Source organism: Papio anubis, chromosome 15 (assembly GCF_008728515.1).
Source record: "Papio anubis isolate 15944 chromosome 15, Panubis1.0, whole genome shotgun sequence".
NCBI lineage: Eukaryota > Metazoa > Chordata > Mammalia > Primates > Cercopithecidae > Papio > Papio anubis.
Genome location: NC_044990.1, coordinates 74,159,821 through 74,181,566, shown reverse-complemented (window position 1 = coordinate 74,181,566; position 21,746 = coordinate 74,159,821). Strand labels below are relative to the sequence as shown.

The window sequence follows — 21,746 nt, the reverse complement described above, 5'->3', positions numbered from 1 at the left end:
ATGAGAAAGAATCAGCATTAAGAATTTGGGTACCACGAAAAATCTGAATGTTGTGACACCACCAAAAAGACTGCACTGGCTTTCTGGCAATGGACTATAACCAAAATGAAAATTCAGAAATGAGAGAAAAGAATTCAAAGTGGGAATTGTAAAGAAGCTCAATGAGATCCAAGAGAAGGTTGAAAACCAACACAAAAATAACCCAAAAAGCAATCTAGGAAATGAAGGAAGAGATAGATGTCTTAAAAAAAAAAAAAACTTCTGGAAGTGAAAAATTCATTTAAGGAATTTCAAAAAAACAGTCAAAACAGTCCAAAGCTTAACAATAAACTGGACCAAGAAGAGGAAAAAATTTCAGAGCTTGAAGGTTGGTCTTTTAAATTACCCAGTCAGACAAAAAAAAGAATTTGTTTTAAAATTTCAAAAGAATTTTTAAAATCAGACAAAGCCTTTGAGAAATACGGGATTATGTAAAACAACCAAACCTACAACTTACAGGCATTCTGAAGGAGAAGAAGAAAAAGTAAGAAATTTTAAAAAACATATTTGAGGAAATAAAACAGGAAAAATCCCCTAATATTGCTAGAGATGTAGACAACCAGATATAAGGAATTCACAGGGCACCTGGAAGACACCATACAAGACGAACATAACCAAGGAATATAGTCATCAGACTATCAGCAAATCTTAAAAGCAGTTAGACAGAAGTGTCAAATCATTTACAAAGGGAATCCCATCAGATTAAGAGTGAAATTCTCAGCAGAAACCTTACATGCCAGAAGAGTCTGGGGCCACGTTTTAGACTCCGAAAACAAACAAACAAAAACTCTAACCAAGAATTTTCTATCCCGCCAAACTAAGCTTCATAAATGAAAGAGAAACAAAGTCTTTTACAGACAAGCAAACACTAAAGGAATTCATCACCACTAGACTAGACCTATAAGAAAAGTGCAAAAGAGTTCTAAATGTGGAAACAAAAGGATATTTGCCATGATAAAAGCACATGTAAATACAAAGCTCACAGATCCTATAAAGCTATTACACAATTGTGACTCCAAGGCAACTAGCTAACAACACTAAGACAGGAACAAACTTTCACATATCAATATTAACCTTGCAGGTAAATGGCCTAAATGCTCCACCTAACAGATGCAGCGGCAAACTGGATAAAAAAAGACACAACCATCTGCGACCTACATGAGCCTTGACTAACGGCTAAAGACACCTATAGACTCAAAGGGGTGACAAAAGATGTATCACACAAATGGGGGAAAAAGCAAGCTGAAGCAAACATTCTTATATCAGATAAAACAGACTTTAAACCAACAACAATTTAAAATAAAATTTAAAAAAGGCAAAGAAGGCCTTCCACAATGGTAAGTGATAGCATCTCTAAAAGTTAAAAATACCAAATGCATGACAGTACTCCCGTGACTGGTTAATAGGGTGGTAGTTCACTAGTCCATCGAGATGTCTTATTTAAGGGAAATGTGTGGGCGATCTTAGTTTCATGGCCCTAAGGTAAGAACTAGATGCCAAGTATAGTTTCAGTATAGTCACCCCCAAGTGTTAAGGGCCCAGAGCGAGGACAGTAACACGCCCAAGAGGGATGATGATATCTCAGAGGCTGGTAGATTAAGAGACCAAAGCTTGGTAGGGGATACCCATGTTGGCAAGGTTAATCTTGACTGAAATGCACTATGTCAGTGAATGAAGGTATACACTACGTAATATCAAGGGTTTCCAATAGTGGTCGATATTCGTGGATCAAGTTTTATCATGTGAGCATAAATGTCTGAATGTGTGATAGTTGATTAGGGGATTGTTAGTACATGCTTATATACATGTGGAATTGATCTTTAATATAAGGTTATGTGTGTATGTACTATGTACAATTAAGCATTTATAGCATTATATATTATTCATGGGGATTAACAGTAATGCACAAAGTATATAGGAGTACTAATATATTAGTATTGGCAGTCAATACTGACATATTAGTTAAAATGTGTGCCGAAAAGAATACAGAGAATAGTTTAATTACAACTTCAGCTTTGGGTGTTGATGGTGAAGTGGGAATGCTTTTTCTCCGAGTTGTCCTGGAGAGAGACTCTCCATTTCTAGTTTACAAGACCAGAGTATTGAGTTATATACTACAAGGGCAGTTTCATTTAAGTAGCTTATTTTAAATTAGGGCAGTGAGTGGTATAAGGGCAAGGATAATGGGGAATTACATAATAGACGCTGTCTGTCCAATGGTAACAAAAGGATGTTCGACTGGCTATCCTCTGATTCATGTGAGTGTATGCAGGTCGGCCACTAAAATTCAGAACAGGCATTGACTTAATGGGCAGAATATTATGCTTTGTTGTTTGAATGTATGTAGTACAAGAATAACTGCTAGAATGAGAATAGAGAATAGAAGGGTCAGTACACCTCCTAGTTTATTAGGGATGGATCGTTAGATTGTGTATGCAAACAAAAAGTATCATTCTGGCTTAATGTGGGGTAGGATACTGAGAGGGTTGGCTAAAGTGTAATTGTCTGGATCTCTCGGGAGGTCAGGTGAAAATAATACTAGAGTTATTAGAAGGAAGAGGAGAAAAATTAGACCTAGGATATCTTTGGTTGTATAGTAAGGGTGGAAGGTGATTTTGTTGGAATCTGATGAAATTTCTGAAGGGTTATTGGATCCTGTTTCATGCAAGAATAAAAGGTGGAGAATTGCTATGGCTATAATGATGAAGGGTAGGATAAAATGGAAGGTGAAAAGTCGTGTAAGGGTGGCTTTATCAACTGAGAACCCACCTCAGATTCATTGAACAAGGTCCATTCCAATATACGGAATGGCTGATAACAGATTTGGAATTACTGTAGCGCCTCAGAATTATATTTGGCCTCATGGGAGTACGTAGCCTATAAACGCTGTTGCTACAGTTGTGCGTAGGAGGATAATACCAATAGTTCAGGTTTCTAGGAGCATGAATGACCTGTAATATAAACCTCGGCCAATGTGCAGGAAGAGGTAAATGAAGAATATTGAAGCGCCGTTAGCGTGAAAATAGTGGACTATTCTGCCCTGGTTTACATCTCGGTTGATATGGGCAACCGAAGAGAAAGCAGTTAAGGTGTCCGGTGTGTAGTGTATGGCCAGAAATAATCCTGTGATGGTCTGGAGAATTACGCAGGCGCCAAGAAGTGTGCCGAAATTTCATCACGTAGAGATGTTGGATGGTGTGGGGAGATCAATAAACGAATAATTTATAATTCTAATTAGTGGGTGTATTTTACATAAATTGATCATTAGTGTTCTTACAGTTGAAGTACAACGATGATTTTTCATATCATTAGTCATGGTTACAAGCCATGTGGGAATGACGTATGCTTTATTCTTATTAGGTATTATTTTGGTTATAGGATTTGTAGGTTTGTCTTCAAAACTTTCTCCTATTTATGGAAGTTTAGGGTTAATTACTAGTGGTGCTGTGGGTTGTGGTATTGTGTTGAATTACGGTGGGGCTTTTATAGGGTTAACAGTCTTTTTAATTTATTTAGGTGGGATGATGGTTGTTTTTGGTTATACTGCAGCGATAGCTACTGAGGAATACCCTGAGACATAAGGATCAAGTATTGATATTTGATGAACTTTATTATTAGAGTTATTAATATAATTGGTGTTGATTTGATGAATGGTTGAATATGATGGGGTGGTGATTACAATTAATTTTAGTAGTGTAGGAAGTTGAATAATTTTTGAGTGTGAGGGGCCAGGGTTGATTCATGAGGATTCTGTGGGTGCAGGTGCTTTATATAATTATGGGTATTGACTGGTGGTGGTTGCTGGTTGAGCATTGTTTGTTGGTGATTATGTTGTAATTGAAATTACTTGGGGTAATAGATTAGATTTAAGAGTAGAGTTAGAAAGGAGGGGATAAAAAGGAACAGAAATAAAATTTAATTAGGCCTTTTTGAGTGGATATGGTAATGGAGGCTGTAATGTGGGTCTGTGAAATTATCTTTGGTATGGACTTTTCTAATCAAACTAGGTCTAGTAGAAGTGAAGCCAGATTTTGGCTTGTAAGTAGGCTTGAGCGAGGGGTTGTACGACGGACTGTGGTTGAGTAAAATCCTAGTATATTGGAGAAGTTGAATGTCTATAATGGATATTTTAGCTTAAGATTATTAGTTATAAGACTGAGCTCCACTCCTAGCAAAATCCCTAGGGTAGTTACACTTAGGGCTGTAAGTGTAACTTACAGGCAAGACAACCAAAAAACTTGAGGCAAGACAACCAAAAAAAGGAAACCACAGGTCAATATCCCTGATGAAAATAGAAGTAAACATATGCGACAAAATACTAGCAAACTAAATCCAACAGCACACACACACACACACACACACAGAGGTGGTATTGTTGTCTGGGGGGAAGAGGTAGGGATAACACTAATGGTGATGAGAAATCCAGTGAAGATACTGCCTATTATCAGGTATTTAATTGAATTAGTTAGGAAGGGATTACTTTCGTTAATAATAATTAGAGTCGTGAAGTGGGGTTGCCCTATTAGAGCGAAGAAAATAATTCTGATACTACAGACAGCTGCTAAGGAGGTGGCAATAAGAGTAATAGAAAGGGCTCACGTGTTGATATATGACATGTTTGCAGTTTCGATAACAAGGTATTCAGAGTAAAAGCCTATTAGGAAAGGCGTACCCGTAAGTGCTAAGCTGCCAATAATAAGAGAGGAAGAGGTAAGGGGTAAGGTCTTAAATGTCCTCCTCTTTTTTAAATATCTTGTTCATCGGTGAGGTTGTGGATGATGGATCCTGAACACATAAATAATATAGCTTTAAAAAAGGTATGGGTGCAGATGTGTAGGAATGCTAGGTGTGGTTGATTAATGCCAATTGTGAATATTATAAGGTCTAGTTGAGGTGGAGAGTGTTATCATTTTTTTGATATCATGTTGTGTTAGAACACAGATTGCTGTAAATAAGGTGGTAATAGCCCCTAAACATAGTGTAAAGGTTTGGATTAATACACTATTTTCTATTAGGGGGTAGAAGCAGATGAGCAGAAAAACTCCTGCTACAACTACAGTGCTAGAGCGGAGTAGGGCTGAGACTGGGGTTGGGCCCTGGGGTTATTATTATTTATATAATAATAAAAGGTTCAATACAACAAGGAGATTTAACTATGCTAAATATATACACACTCAACCCTGGAACACCAAGATTCATAAAACTACTCCTACTAGACCTAAGAAAACAGATCAACAGCCACACAATAATAAAGAGACTTCAACCCCCTACTGACAACACAAGACAGACTATCAAGGCAGAAAGTGAACAACGAAACTCCAGACTTAGACTAAACTCTAAACCAAATGGACCTAGTAGACATTTACAGAACACTCTATCCAACAATCGCAAAATATACATTGTTCTCATCTGTGTGTGGAACACTCTTAAAATCAACCATATGCTTGGCCATGAAAAGTTTCAATAAACTCAAAAAAAGTCAAAATCCTATCAGGTATTTTCTTCAACCACAATGGAATAAAATTAGAATTCGATACCAAAAGGAACTCTGCAAACAACACAAGCACATGAAAACTAAACCACCTGAATTACTTTTGAGTGAGCAATGAAATTAAAGCAGAAATCAAAATAATTTTTGAAACAAATGAAAACAGAAACATAGCATACCAAAACCTCTGGGATACAACAAAAGCTGTGCTAAGAAGCAAGTTTACAGCATTAAATGCCTACATCAAACAGACAGAAAGATCTCAAATGAACAACCACACACCACACCTCAAGGAACCAGAAAAATAAGAATAACACAAACCCAAAACTAGCTGGGAGAAAAGAAATAAAAAGATCAGAAATGAACTAAATGAGATGGTGACCAAAAAATAAAAATAAAAAAAAATAAAAAGATTAAAAGCATCAACAAAACAAAAACTTCTTTGAAAGGATAAACAAAATTGATAGACCACTAGCTAGACTCACCAAGAAAAAAAGAGAAGATTCAAATAAGCACAACCAGAAATGAGAAAGATGACAACTGATACCACGGAAATACAAAAGATCAGAGACTACTATGAACATCTTTAAGCAAACTAGAAAACTTACAGGAAATGGATAAATTCCCAGAAACATACAACCTCCCAAGATTTAACCAAGAAGAAATAGAAATCCTGAATAGACCAATAATGAGCAATAAAATCAAATTAGTCCTAACAAAATCTTCCAGGAAAAACAAAAAAACAAAAAGTCCAGGGCATATTTACAGCCAAATTTTACCAGTCATACAAAGAAGAGCTGGTTACCAATCTTACTGAAAGTATTCCAAAAAAAAAAAAAAAAAAAATCAAGGAGGAAGGATTCCTCCCTAACTCATTCTATGAAACCAGTATCAACCTGATACCAAAATGAGGCAAGACAACCGAAAAAAGGAAACCACAGTCCAATATCCTTGATGAAAACAGAAGTAAACATATGCAACAAAATACTAGCAAACTAAATCCAACAGCACACACACACACACACACGCACACACAAACCCATCATAATCAAGTGAGCTTTGTCTCTGGGATGCAAGCACGGTTCAAAATATGCAAACATATGTGGTCCACCACATAAACACAATTAAAAACAAAACCCAAATGATCATCTTAATAGATACAGAAAGGGTGAGCACAGTGGCTCACACCTGTAATCCCAGCACTTTGGGAGGCTGAGGCGGGAGGATCACTTGAGGCCAGGAGTTCAAGACCACCCCAGCCAACACGGCAAAACCCCGTCTCTACAAAAAATTAGTCAGGCATGGTGGTGCATGCCTGTAACCCCCGCTACTCAGGAGGCTGAGGCACAAGAATCACCTGAAGTGGGAGGCGTAGGTTGCAGTGAGCCGAGATAGAGCCACTGCACTCCAGCCTGGGAGAGAGTGTAAGACTGCCTCAAAAAAAAAAACTGTAGAAAAAGCAGTCTATGAAATCCAACACCCCTGTATAAAAATTCCTCAAGAAATTAGACATTGAAGAAGCATACCTGAAAATAGTAAGGTATGCTGAAAAAAAGCCATCTATAACAAACCCACAGCCAGCACCATACTAAACAGGCAGCAGCTGAAAGCATTTCCCTTGAAAACTGGAATAAGACAAGGATGCCCATTCTCACCACTCCTATTTGCCACAGTACTGGAAGTCTTAACCAGAGCAATCAGGCAAGAGAAAGAAATAAGAGGCATCTAAATAGGAAGTCAAATACCTCTCTTCAGTGATTATATGATTCTACATCTAAAAAACCCTAAAGACTCCACCAAAAGGCTTCTGGAACTGATAAGAAACTTCAGTAAAGTTTCAGCATACAAAATTAATGTACAAGCAGCAGTAACATTTATATATACTGACAATATTCAAGCTGAGAACCAAATCAATAACACAATCCCATTTTTAATAGCCACACACAAAAAGTAACATACCTAGGAATACAGCTAACCAAGGAGGTGAAACATCGCTAAAGGGAGAACTATTAAACATTGCTCAAAGTAGTCATACATGACACAAGCAAATGGGAAAACATTCCATGCTCATGGGTTGGAAGAATCAATATCATTAAAATGGCCATACTGCCCAAAGCAATCTACAGATTCAACACTATTCCTATCAAACTACCAATGTCATTTTTCACAGAATTAAAAATATTATAAAATTCATATAAAACCAAAAAAGAACCTAAATAGCCAAAGCAATCCTTAGCAAAAAGAACTAAGCTGGAGGCATCACATTACCCAACTTCACACTATAAGGCTACAATAACCAAGACAGTATGCTTTGGGTGGTATGTGGATTGCTTTAGGTAGTATTGTCATTTTAATGATATTATAGTCTCCAAATCTATGAGCAAAATTGATAGACTGTTAACTAGATTAACTAGGCATAGAGGAAACATACCTCAACATAATAAAGGCCACATATGACAAACCCACAGCCAATATACTGAATGGGGAAAAGCTGAAAGCATTCACCCTAAGAACTGGAACAGGACAATGATGTTCACTCTTACTATTCCAATTCAACATAGTACTGGAAGTCCTGGCTAAAGTTATTAGGCAAGAAAAAGAAATAAAAGACACTCAAATGGGAGAAGAGAAGGTCAAATTATGTCTCTTCACAAATATTATTTTTTTTACCTAGAAAACCCTCGAGATTCTACTAAACGACTCCAAGACCTGATAAACAACTTCAGTAAAGTCTCAGTATACGAAACCATCGTATAAAAATCTGTAGCATTTCTATACACCAACGACATTGAGCCGAAAACCACATCAAGAATTCAATCCCATTTACGATAGCCATAAGCAAAAACAAAAAAATACCTAGGAATACATTGACCAAGGAGGTGAACAATCTCCATGAGAACTACAAAACACTTAAGAAACAAATCATATATGGCATAAACAGAAAAACATCCCATGCTCATGAATTTAGAGACTATCATTAAAATAACCATACTGCCCATAGTAATCTGTAGATTCAACACAATTCCTATCAAATCACCAACGTCATTTTTCAGAGAATTAGGAAAAACAATTCTAAAGTTCATACAGCACCAAAAAACAGCATGAATAGCCAAAGTAATCCTAACCAAAAAGAACAAATCCAGAGGCATCATATTACTTGACTTCAAATTATACTACAAAGCTGTAGTAACTAAAATGGCATGGTACTGGTACAAAAATAGGCACACAGAACAATGGACTACAATAGAGAACCCAGAAATAAAACCACATACCTACATCCAACTGATTGATCTTTGACAAAGCTGACAAAAATAAACAACAGGGAAATGACACCCTAATTCAATAAATGGTGCTGGGAAAATTGGCTAGCCATATGCAGGAGAAACTGGATCTCTATCTCCCAGCATACAAAAACTACCTCAAGACAGATTAAACATTCTGGACATTGGCCTAGGCAAACAATTTATGATGAAGACCCCAAACACAAATGCAACAAAACCAAAAATAAACAAATGGGACTTAACTAAAAAGCTTCTGCACATCAAAAGATTATCAACGGGGCAAAGAGACAAACTACAGAATGAGAGAAAACATTTGCAAATTATGTCTCTGACAAAGGACTAATATCCAGAATCTACAAGACACTCAAACAACTCAACAAGAAGAAAACAAATAACCCCATTAAAAAGTGGGCAAAGGGCCAGGTGCGGTGGCTCATGCTTGTAATCCCAGCACTTTGGGAGGCCAAGGCGGCCGTTCACGAGGTCGGGAGATCGAGACCATCCTGGCTAGCACAGTGAAACCCTGTCTCAACTAAAAATACAAAAAATTAGCCAGGCATAGTAGTGGGCGCCTGTAGTCCCAGCTGCTCGGGAGGCTGAGGCAAGAGAATAGTGTGAACCTGGGAGGCAGAGCTTGCAGTAAGCCGAGATCACACCACTGCACTCCAGCCTGGGTGACAGAGCAAGACTCTGTCTCAAAAAAAGTGGGCAAAGGACATTAAGAGACATTTCTCAAAAGAAGACATACAAGCAGCCAACAAACATGAAAAAATGTTCAACATCGCTAATTATCAGAGAACTGCAAATTAAAACCACAATGAAATATCAGTCATCTTACACCAGTCTGAGTGGTTACTACTAAAAAGTTCAAAAAAAAATAATAGATGTTGGTAAGGAGGTGAAGAAATTGTAACACTTATATACGGGTGGCAGCAATGTAAATTAGTTCAACCACTATGGAAAACAATATGGAGATTTCTAAAAAAAAAAAACAAAAACAAAAACAAAACAGAACTACCATTTGACCCAACAATCCCACTACTGGGTATCTCCCCAAAGGAAACCAAATCCTTAAAGAAAAGGCACCTGCACTCATATGTTTATCACAGCACTATTCACAATGGCAAAGTCATGGAATCAATCTAAGTGTCCATCGACGATTGACTGGATAAAGAAAATGTGGCATATGGGCAACATGGAATACTACGTCACCATAAAAAAGAAAATGATGTCCTTTGCAGCAACATGGATGGAACTGGAGGCCATCAGTCTAAGTGAAATAACTCAGAAACAGAAAATGAAATACCATGTGTTCACAATTACAAGTGGGATCTAAACAATGGGTACACATGGACATAAAGATGTAAATAAGTTACTAGGGATTCCAAAAGAGAAGATGGAAGAGAGTGAGGGTTAAAAAATTACCCACTGGGTACAATGTTCATTACTAGGGTAACAGGTACACTAGAAGCCCACACCCCATGTAGTCCATTCTCACACTGCTATAAAGAAATACCTGAAACTGGATAATTTATAAAGGAAAGAAGTTTAATTGGCTCACAGTTCTGCAGGCTGTATGGGAACCATGGCTGGGGAGGCCTCAGGACACTCACAATCACAGAGGAAGGAGAAGCAGGCACCTCTTCGCATGTCAGAGCAGGAGGAAGAGAGACAGAGGGAAAGTGCTAGATACTTTTAAACAACCAGATATCATGAGAACTCTATTATGAGAAGAGCAATAGGGAGATAGAGCTAAACCATTAGAAACTACCCCCATGATCCAAATACCTACCACCAGGCCCCAACTCCAACATTAGGGATTACAATTCAACATAAGAGTAGGGTGGGGCACAGATCCAGACCATATTATTCTGCCCCAGCCCCTCCAAAATCTCATGTTCTCACATTGCAGAATATAATGATCCCTTCTCAACAGCCCTCAAAGTCTTAACTCATTCCAGCATTAACTCAAAAGTCCAAAGTCTCATCTGGGACAAGCCAAGTCCCTTCCACTTGTGAGCCTATAAAATCAAAAACAAGTTAATTACATCCAAGATACAATGGGACTATAGGCATTGGGTAAATAGTCCCTTTCCAAAAAGGTAAAACCAGCCAAAAGAAAAAGGTTACGGGCCCCATGCACGTGCTAAAACCCAGCAGGGCAGTTATTAAATCTTAAAGCTCAAAAATAATCTCCTTTGACTCCATGTCTCACATCCAGGGCATACTGCAACAAGGGGTGAGCTCCCAAGGCCTTGGGCAGTGCCACTATTGTGACTTTGCAGGGCTCAGCCTGCGCAGCTGCTGTCAAGGGCTGGTGTTGAGTGGCTGCAGCTTTTCCAGGTGCATGGTGCAAGCTGTTGGTGGATCTACCATTCTGGGGTCTGAAAGATGGTGGTCATTCTCACAGCTCCACTAGGCAATGCCCCAGTGGAGACTCTGTGTGGGGGTTCCAACCCCACATTGCCCCTCTGCAATGCCCTAGTAGAGATTTTTCCATGAGGGCTCTGCCCCTGCAGCAGCCTTCTGCCTGAACATTCAGGCTTTTCCATACATCTGAAATCTAGGCTGAGGCTCCAAAGCCTCAACTCTTGCATTCAGCACCTGCAGGCTTAACACCATGTGGAATCTGCCAAGGGTTTGGGCTGGCACCCTCTGAAGGCCTGAACTGTATCTGGGCCCCTTTCAGCCATGGCTGGAGCTGGAGTAGCTAGGATGCAGGCAGCAGTGTCCTAAGGCTGCGCAGGGTGGCAGGGTCCTGCGAATCACCCAGGAAACCTAGGTCTCTGGGCCTATGACAAGGGAGCTGACTTAAAGGTTGCTGAGATACCTTGGGGCCCTTTTTCCCATTGTCTTGGCTATCAGCACTTGGCTCCTCTTTACTTAAGCAAATTTATGCAGTCTGCTTGAATTACTCCCCCGAAAATGGGTTTTTCTTTTCTACCACATGGTCAGGCTGAAAATTTTCCAACCCTTATGGTCTGTTTCCCTTTTAAATATAAGTTCCAATTTTACATCATTTCTTTGCTCATGAATATGAGCACTGGTTGCTAGAGGCAGTCAAGTCACATCTTGAACACTTTGCTGCTTAGAAATTTCTTCCACCAGATACCCTAAATCATCTCTCTCAAGTTCAAAGTTCCACAGATCCATAGACCAGGGGTACAATGCCACCCCACCAGTCTCTTTGCTAAAGCATAGCAAGAGTGGCCCTTACTCCAGTTCCCAATAAGTTACTCCTCTGTGGACATTCTGAGCCCTGCTCAGCCTGGACTTCACCATCTATATCACTATCAGCATTGTGGTCACAACCATTCAACAAGTCTCTAGTTGGTTTCAAACTTTCCCTCCTCTTCCTGTCTTCTTCTGAGTCCTCCAAACTGTCCCAATCTCTGCCCATTAGCCCATTCCAAAGTTGCTTCCTTCTACATTTTCAAGTATCTTTATAGCAGTACCACCAATTTTCTGTATTAGTCCATTCTCACACTGCTATGAAGAAATACCTGGAACTGGGTAATTTTTTTTTTTTTTTTTTGAGATGGAGTTTCGTTCTGTCACCTAGGCTTGAGTGTAGTGGCGCAATCTCAGCTCACTGCATCCTCCGCCTCCTGGGTTTAAGCAATTATCTGCCTCAGCCTCCCGAGTAGCTGGGATTACAGGTGCCCACCACATCTGGCTAATTTTTTTTTTTTTTGTATTTTTAGTAGAGATGGGGTTTCACCATTTTGGCCAGGCTCATCCTGAACTCCTGACCTCGTGATCCACCCGCCTCGGCCTTCGAAAGTGCTGGGATTACTGGCGTGGCCAGAACTGGGTAATTTAAAAACAAAAGAGGTTTAATTGGTTGACGGTTCTATAGGCTGTACATGAAACATGGCTGAGGAAGCCTCAGGAAACTTACAATCATGGCAGAAGGTAAAGGAGAAGTAGGCACATCTTTACATGGCCAGAGCCAGAGGAAGAGGCGGGGGGAGATACTACACACTTTTAAACAACCAGATCCTTTGAGAATTCTATCACAATAACAGCTCCGGGGGACGGTGCTAAACCATTAGAAACCACCTCCATGATCCAATCACTTCCCACCAGGCCCCAGATCCAACACTGGGGATTACAACTGAACATGAGATTTGGGTGGGGCACAGGTCTAAACCATATCACTCCACCATTACACCATTTACCCATGTAACCTGCACATGTATATCTTGAATCTAAAATAAAGTTTAAAAAAAAAGATTCTGCCCTCAAATGCTGACTCCTTTGTGAAACCATCCCTCACACAGTATTGTTTTGAGAGAGGGGAAAAAAGCTCCTTCAATCTTCCTGTTATGTTTTGCACTTCCACACTCACAGGTACATGACTTCACTTTGCAATGTCACTGTCTCTATACATTGCTTTTCACAATTTGCCTGCTTCTTGGAGTCCCAACCCCACAAAACTCATCAAAAGCAAGTATGAGAGGAGGAACTGTCTTTTCTTCTTTGTATCACCTAATTCAGTATCCCACACATAGTGCGTATGCAATATTTGTTGAGTGAATTTAACTATTTGCCTTTTCATTTAAATGTATTATAATTCATCAGAATAAAATCTAAAATACATAACAATTATCAAATCAAACATATGATCAATGATTCATAAAGACACATATCTGAAAAATCAAATTATTTGCAAATTATTGGCTGTTTTTGCAATCAACTCTCTTTTGAGCCACAGGTAATTTTTATTCCTTTACCGCATGGTCTGTAAACATTATTTTCAGAGAGGTAAGACAACCAAACATCATTCCATTTCCTAATCAGCATGAGACAATAGGTTTCTCCTTAGACAAGCAGTGATCCTAAGTTAGCAAAATAAGCAGCAAGGGCAGGGAAAAAGGTAGAGTAGTCAACTATGTCTTTCACTGAAATTAGTATTAGAATACCTTATATTTTGGAGAGCAGAAAATAAGGATTTTTTTAAACTTAAAGGTGGGGGGTTAAAGGTATGATGTGAGTTACAATGAAGACTGGAAGAACCAGACTAAAGGAGGCAAGAACTCATAGTCAAAGATACTAAAGTTCAAGCAAAGGCGGTGGCAGACCCAGACCAGACAGCAATCCCAGAGACAGAGATGGTTATTCAGGTTGGAGCACTTAGAATGTGAGGAATGAGGAAAGCCCTAAGATTCTTTTTTTAAAAAAGAACAGAAGGCTAAGCCAAGACTCTAGCAAGGTGGGGGAGAGTCTAAAAGAAGTCTTGTAGCAGAAACACAGAAGACAGTGGAATCTAGCCAAAGAAAGATAGAGCAGGAAGTTCAGCATCTACTATTGTTTGAACGTTCCCTCCAAAATTCAGATCGAAATCTTTTTATAAATTACTCAGTCTGTGGTATTTTGTTATAGCAGCGCAAAGATACAACTGTAGGAGCAACATTTTCAGAAGGTGACAGGAAATGGAATCCAGGGTGCAATTACACAGATTAGATTTATCTGGGAATAGAGACATTCAATGTATGTTATTTAATATGAGAAAAAGTAGCAGAATAGGTACAAATGTAGATAAGCTACTGAATTTTGAGGTAGAAAGAAGAACTTGCCTTGTGATGGCTTTCATTTTCTCAATAAAGACAAGGTCTAAAAGAATGAGGTAGAGGAGAGAGGAAAGGAGAGTTTAAATTAGAGGCTTAAGGAGGGAGGAAAATGTTTGAAATACTGATTTTCAAGAAAAGACATAGTAAAGAATTGTAAGAGTGTTAGCAGTATTTAACGTGCATTTGCAACTGAGATTGTTTCTTTAAAATGAGACTAATCAGGGCCAGGCACACAGGCTCGCGCCTGTAATCTCAACACTTTGGGAGGCCAAGACATGAGGATTGCTTGAGCCCAGGAGTTCAAGACATAGAAGACCCTGTCCCTACCAAAACCTTAAAAAACTTAGTAGGATGTGGTCATGCACACCTGTGGTCCCAGCTATTCAGGAGGCTGAGGTGGGAGGACTGCTTGAGCCCAGGAGGTCAAGCCTACATTAAGCTAGGATCATGCCACTGCATTTCAGCCTGGGTGACAGGGCAAGATCCTGTCTCAAAAAAAAAATTGAAAATAAAAATAAAGATAAATGAGACTAATCAGCCAAGGTGTCTCCATTTTCCTCCATCTGTGTTTACCTATAAGGTATAAAAAGAGTTGGCCAAGTTGAATTCAACCAGTGTTGGGTTTTGGCAGGTAAGTAAAACAGAAGATTACAGGGGCCAGAAAATAAATGGGCATTTGCAGTGCACTAACTACAATAATGGACCACTCAGTCTAAAGTGAGAAAGGAGAAAAAGAAGACATGAATACTTCACAAATGCATGTCTTAAACCCCAAGTGGTCTGTAAACTCAAGAGCAAAAGCCATGAGTTTTATGCTACGTATATATACCTTACCAAAGAGTAATATAGTTAGTAAAAGCCTTTGCTGACTGATTAAATGAATCTTCTCCATATTCCAGAGCTCCAAATGATACAAACTCATCAGATTTAATTTTTTTAAGTAGCTTTCTAAAGATATGGAAAGAAAAATAAATCTATGGTTGAAACATTTGAGTTCTGAAGAGCAGGTGAATGGGTTCCCATGATATTTCCATATAAACAAAGATTAACTGTAGGACAGTAATCAAAAGAGACCACAGCAGTAGAAATTAAACTTAATAACAATTAATTAACTTCATATGGAAAAATAAAACCTAATTAATACAGCGCATTCCCTCCCAGAACAACTGCCCCTGTCCCACAGAATAAAAATCAATGCATTTCCAGACAGTCTCTCAGCAAATACTAACTAGTCAAGAGAGCTGGAACTTTGATACTGCTGCTACCTATAGCCTTTCTTATTAAAGAATTTAAAATAATTCTAGAAAATATGTGACCACCTTTTATGATACTTAATTTATATAAATTACTTAAAGTCTCTCATTTTTGCTACTTTATTCTTTCTCTATTTAGATAATGTCAAGAAAATCCTAGAAAAGACAAAATATGCCTCTAAAAGGTTATGTTCAAATAAAAATTATCACAATATTTTATACGTATAGATTTTCAACTATATATTTTTAACTATTCTTTTCCCTATGGTCAAAATACATGGTTTAATCAGCTCAGTGAAATAAAGAAAAATTGGGTCCAGATAGCATGTTAAGGAAGAAAAAGAGATAAAACTATGATAACAGAAAAAAGGTTTGGTTCCCAGGCTGTGTTGCTACTCAAAGTCACCAACAGGACAAACCATTAGCAAAGAAATGAAATAACTTATCTGTAATATGAGACTACTAAAGCAGATACTACCTAAGTTTTCTTTCTATTCCAAAAATTCGATTTCATCTAGTGCTTTTGACTTCACTCTTTCAAAGGCCTTTGAGAAGGGAGGGTGCTAAAAGACTCAAACTTTCAATTCATGATATATACTTTCTGTCTCTGGATGACAACTAACAGAAAAATCTAGAAGAAAACAGACAAATATTTCAAAATCAGAAAAAACTAGGTCATCTCTTCTCCATCCTGTGCCACTCTTAGTTCCACATTCACTTCTCTCATAACCATTCTCCATTTCTTTTTTTAAAAGTGAATTGTATTGTGTATATTCGATGTTTACAACATAGTATGAGACACACACAGATAAAATGGTTACAATAGTGAAGCAGATTAACAAGAGTGAAGCAGATTAATATATCTATCATCTCACATAATTATTTTTTGTGTGACAAGAGCAGCTAAAATCTACCTATTTAACAAAAATCCTTAATACAACACAATTTTATTAAGCCTCAGGCCTAGCAGTAGCACCATTTGCCTCCCAGAGAACTATGAGATTAGTGAATCCAGACAGAATTTATTTGGGAAAACAGGGGCTAACAGTTTGCTAATTCAAGACAGAGTTTTTACCTTTATATCCCCATCACCAAATCCAGTGTCAAATACATAGCAGACACCTAATTTAACTCCTCTATATAATTTATTACACCAGTAACTCAAGTGTGGTCATCTGGCGTCTTTATAGGAAAGCACAATTTCAGGTACTATCAAGATCTAATCAATCAAGCTCTGTAAGTGGGGTACAGCACTCTGTTTTAAAACCCCTCCATGTGCGATTCTGATGCACACTCAAGTTTGAGAACCATTGTATTAAACCTCCCAGGAAATAACCTTCTTGTTAATTACAAAAAAGTGCTGGGGTTTTTTTCTCAGCTGCCATCACTTAAAAATGCTTGGACTCACATGATGTTGTCAACTACTTCTGTCTCCAGCGTGCACACAAAGTGAACTTTAGTAAAACCTTTGGAGCCTCAGTTCCCTGGTCTGTGAAGCAGGAATAATACCACACGCTTTCATAAATAAGAGATAGCTTACAGAAAGGCTCCTTTCTTTCCTTTCTTTTCTGTTACCTGTACCAAGTCCCCGCTACTTTACAAAGACAATGGTCCTAAAGAAGACACTCTGGCACTCCTCTGAAAAATGTCACCAGTGCCTCCTACACAGAAAAGCTCTCTAATAAGGTTTTCTTATGGAAAATACCACAGGAGGGAAACGAAGAGTTAAAGAGTCCTTACAGACTCATAAACAGAACAGCAATTCTAAAAAGATGGTTCACAAAGTAGTGGGAAAAGCAATCATTCAAAATTATGCACCTCTGTAACTTAAAAAAAAAAAAACCACCATTAAACAGAACGTAGGCAACTTTCTCTTAAGTGTCCAAAATAAATCATTAATGATAACTGGAGATAAATAATAGAGATGAGGGGTGGGAGGTGCGGGGGCAGGAGGAATGAAGCTTTTGAAAATGCAAAAGAACTAGAATATATGACCCATATTAAAGTGGTACAATCCAATCCCCTTAGATTTTCTGGGGGCAGCCTCACTGTCAAATTCTTTGTCCCAATGTTGCCACACTATGTGTTCTGATTTGGGGTTCAAAAAATATGGTTAGCGGGGGAAGCAAAAGCAAAAGCGCACTGCTGTGGGTGAGACCTAAAAACTGGGGAGTACTACTTTTAAAAAAAAAAGGTTGAGAACTTTCAGAAGAATTCACTATAAACAATTTCCAACTTTTAGTTCCTCGCTCCCTTTGAATGGAATACTCAAAGGTTTAATTTGACCTCCTTGACAACTAGCCCTTTTTACGGGGATGAAAATAGATCAGTGCATGTGATGTGTCATTACACTCGAATATTTCGCACAGTAACCGCGCCAGAAGCATTCGTTAAATCGGCACTATCAGCTTTAATTCTTACTCCTCCCCGTTGCCATCTAAGATAGGACAGTCCTCTATTTTCGCTATTCTGGAGTAGCCAACATTCCAGTCTGCAGGACTGAAGTGAAATTTAATCGCTCATATCTTTTTAAGGGAACCTTTTACAGCGAACTTGGAAAAGTAATGCCAGCTATACGTTGAATGGCACCATGCTGGGAGTTGTAAAACCACAAACTCAGTGCCTGGCCGTCCGGGAGGTGGAATTCCAACAGCGGCTCCTCATTGCACCAAACTAACAATTTCTCCACACGACAGTGCATCTTAATGGGGATGGTTACTCACTTTTTAAATAGACAACACCGTCCACTCCAACTCCCAGCCAGACATGACACTTCTACCCCACCCAAGAACGCCAGGGCGAAGGAAGTCTTTTGGGCACCTTAGTGCCTCCTCCTAGCACCAATGACTGACAGTGTCCCCAGGCGCCCAGCGAGGGTCCCAAGCGAGGCCGGGACCCAAAGACTGCCCAAGTCTCCGCGTCCCAGGACGTCCTGAAGTCGCAGCCCCGTGCCCCCGCTCCCCGCCACGGGGCGCACTCCGCCTCCTCCGACTCCTGCGGCCCCTTTCCTTAGTCCAAACCCGCTGTCCCGGCCCCGCGGCCCTCCGGTCCCCTCGACTCTTCCCCAGGCAAACCCGGAACCGGGCGCGGGCTCAGGCCCAAGCCAGGCCGCGGGCTCCCCCAGCGCTCACCCCACTTCCCGAGCCGCCCCGGGACACGCGCCCGGGCGCAGACGGGAAAGCGCGGGGGGCCTGGTCCGGGAGCCCACTTCCCGGCCGGGGCAGGGCAGGACTCACCTTCGTACTGCAGATCCACCAGGACTAGCAGGAAGGGGAACACCGAGCCCAGCCGGCTGGTCACGGAGCCGGGGGCCACCATGTCCGAGGGCTCGCCAAGTGAAGAGAAGGAAGAGTGTGTGGCCCACCAGCACGCGCCGGCGCTCTGGCAGCAGTTGCGCCCGCCCCGGTCGGCTCTCGCTCAGGCCTCAGCGGCTCTGGAGCCCAGCAGAGGAAGGCAGCGGTGGGCGGGGCCCGGGCGACGCTACGCCCCGGAGCGCCGCCGCCGTCCAATCGTCTTCTTTCTGGCGGCTTTCCTCCCGGGCTCGCCGGGGTCGTGGTTCGCGCTGATAGGCTGCGGAGGCCGCCGCCCCGCCCCGTCTCTGATAGGATAACGTGGAAGCACGAGACGAGGCTGCGTCTGCCGGTCGCAGAGCTGTCAGCAAGCTCCAAACCGCCGCGGCCGCTCGGAGGGAAGCTGACGGGGAGTCTGTGGCGGTCGCCGAGTCCGCATGCGCAGGCTGCAAAGGCCCTTTTGAGCCGGTCCCGCCGCGCTAGGTTGGCGAGTGGGACAATTTGATCCTTCCGAGGTTCGCCAGCGTGATGTTAGGAGAGGAAAGCGCAGCCGCAGCGTCCGAATGGGAAGGCCAAACACGGTCCAGGGGCGTCTGGAATTGAGGTCTCAAGTGAGCCGGTAAACACCGCCTCCCGCTGAGAGTCCCGGAACAAATACTGTCTGAACTGAGCTGTAAGCAAGAAACGATCAGGAGAAGCTGGGCGTTCATTAGGGCGATCTGATGGTTAGACCATTTCAGGGACAACCAGAGACAAGTGCGTAATTGCTCTAAGGCAGGTAGGTAATTGGCCTGGAAACTTGGGCCCAGCCACCCCGACTTTCAGCAAACCAGCGTGCCCGGGTAAAACAGCGATTGTGGAAAACCCTGTGAAGAAGAGACCAGGAAGGCACTGTGGCTTAAGAGAGCGAGGCGTTCCTGAATGCAGCCAATGTCAACTGGTAAGCAAAAAACTGTGAGAACGGATCCTGCATCTTGCGCTTACCATGGGAAATTCAAGAGAGATACGAACCTGAGCAAGATGAGGTTGAAGTTACTCAATGCGGCATGAAGCCTGTTCACGGCCACTTCCTCCGGCGTCACCAACACACACACTGTACACCAGCAGTATTTTTACACGGGGTATGTGTGTTAAGTAATATCAAGTGCATACTTATTACTTCACCTGTATTTGCTGCCTTGCTACCATAGAGAAACTCATGAATTATAAATAGCATAGTGAATTTGTGATTCCCTGAAGATATACTAACGAGGACTTTTTAAAAGGCGTCTATTCCGAAGAGAACTAATATGGAGGAAATGGTTTCGAGAAAGAAAAAAGAAAAAACGGAGTCCTTGATTAGTTTTGGGGAAGGCAAAATAATATAATGTGAAGAGTAAAGGATTCAGATCCAGGAAACCCCATAACTTTTATGTAAGTTATCGTCATCTGTAAAGTGGTTAGGATCCTGAAAGTCTCAAAGGTTTGTTTTGAGGTTTCATGAAGCAGATAAATGTTCTTGTAAATTGTAGAATGTTATACCAGTGTTACTCATTATTCTAACAACAGCGGAATAGTGAAGAGAGGCTCCTTCAGAAATTCCTTGGGATTTTTTTTTTTTTTTTTTTTTTTTGGCTTGTGTTTTTTTATATCACAAGGTAGTGTCTCTGAAAAATGGTAGATGATTTCAATGTCCACAAATATGCAGGTGAAGACATTCAATTGAGGTACTGTACCCAAGGCAGCCAGCAAGATGCTGAACATAGAAAATAACAACTATTTACACAAAATTGTAAACAAAATGCAATATATCTAGACTGTGAGTTATCACCAGTGTGCTGCCTATGACCCTGGTCTTAAGGAAAAAGTAGCAGAGCTGAAGAAGTTCTAAGGATGGAAATTAGAAATTATCAAGGAGATGATAGACTTCGTGTTATAGGAAGCAAAAGTAGCAGGGGTCTTCAATGGTTAGTGATTTTGAGATTAATTACATAACTATGAATTCTGTAATATTAGAACTAAGCTTGACGAAGCATTCCTTGAAAAAAAGATAATTTTATAACAAGGTAACAGTAGACAAAAAAATGTGCAAAACTAAAATTATGTGTATAATGCTTGGGAATGCTTCCTCCAATGTTCATCTAGTCATGGTTTTCACGAATCTCTCTTGCCAATAAAACCAAAGACCAAAGTAATCCAGTGATTGTAAGAAAAGTTACTGTAAATATGTTTGCATTTGTCAGAATTTATGGAGTCTTTTTGAAATTAAACATTAAATCTCTACTGTAATTCATACTATTTGTTAATTATAGTAGTAAAATATTTTTTAAATGGTAACATTTATGATATATCCAAAATTAAGAGTATTACACAATTTTTATTAGGTTGATCTATGTTTATTGACTAGGAAAAACAATGTTGGTAGAGAGGAGTGAACAGATCTAGAACATATTTCGGAGGTAAAGTGGATAAGATTTGCTTAGGAATTAACTATGAGGAGAAATAAATGTTCAGAAACAAGTAGAGCACTTATAAGCACCTTTTTGTGCCAAATTTAAAAAAAAAAAAAGTCAGCATTAAGTTAATGCCACCATATACATCCTTCCACATTTATTTTTACAAACTTGTGCTTTTATTTCTAAGAAACAATTCTAGACTGGGCGCGGTGGCTCACACCTGTAATCCTAGCGCTTTGGGAAGCCAGGATGGGAGGATTATTTGAGGCCAGGAGTTCACGACCAGCCTGAGCAACACAGCAAGATCCTGTCTCTGCAAAAAAATTTAAAACTAGCCAGGTGTGGTGGCTCATGCCTGTTGCCCTAACTACTCCGACTGAGGCAGAG

General features: G+C 40.1%; 1 protein-coding gene across 1 annotated transcript in view; it reads right to left on the bottom strand.

Moving 5' to 3' along the window:
- Positions 1-21,186, bottom strand: part of DNAJC3 (DnaJ heat shock protein family (Hsp40) member C3) — a 121,910-nt gene extending 100,724 nt beyond the window's left edge. The window contains exon 1 of the mRNA XM_009192098.4: positions 18,871-21,186. Coding sequence (XP_009190362.3) covers positions 18,871-18,952 — 82 coding nt within the window. The 5' untranslated portion in view covers positions 18,953-21,186. The remainder of the gene's footprint in view (positions 1-18,870) is intronic.
- Positions 21,187-21,746: the final 560 nt, after the last annotated feature.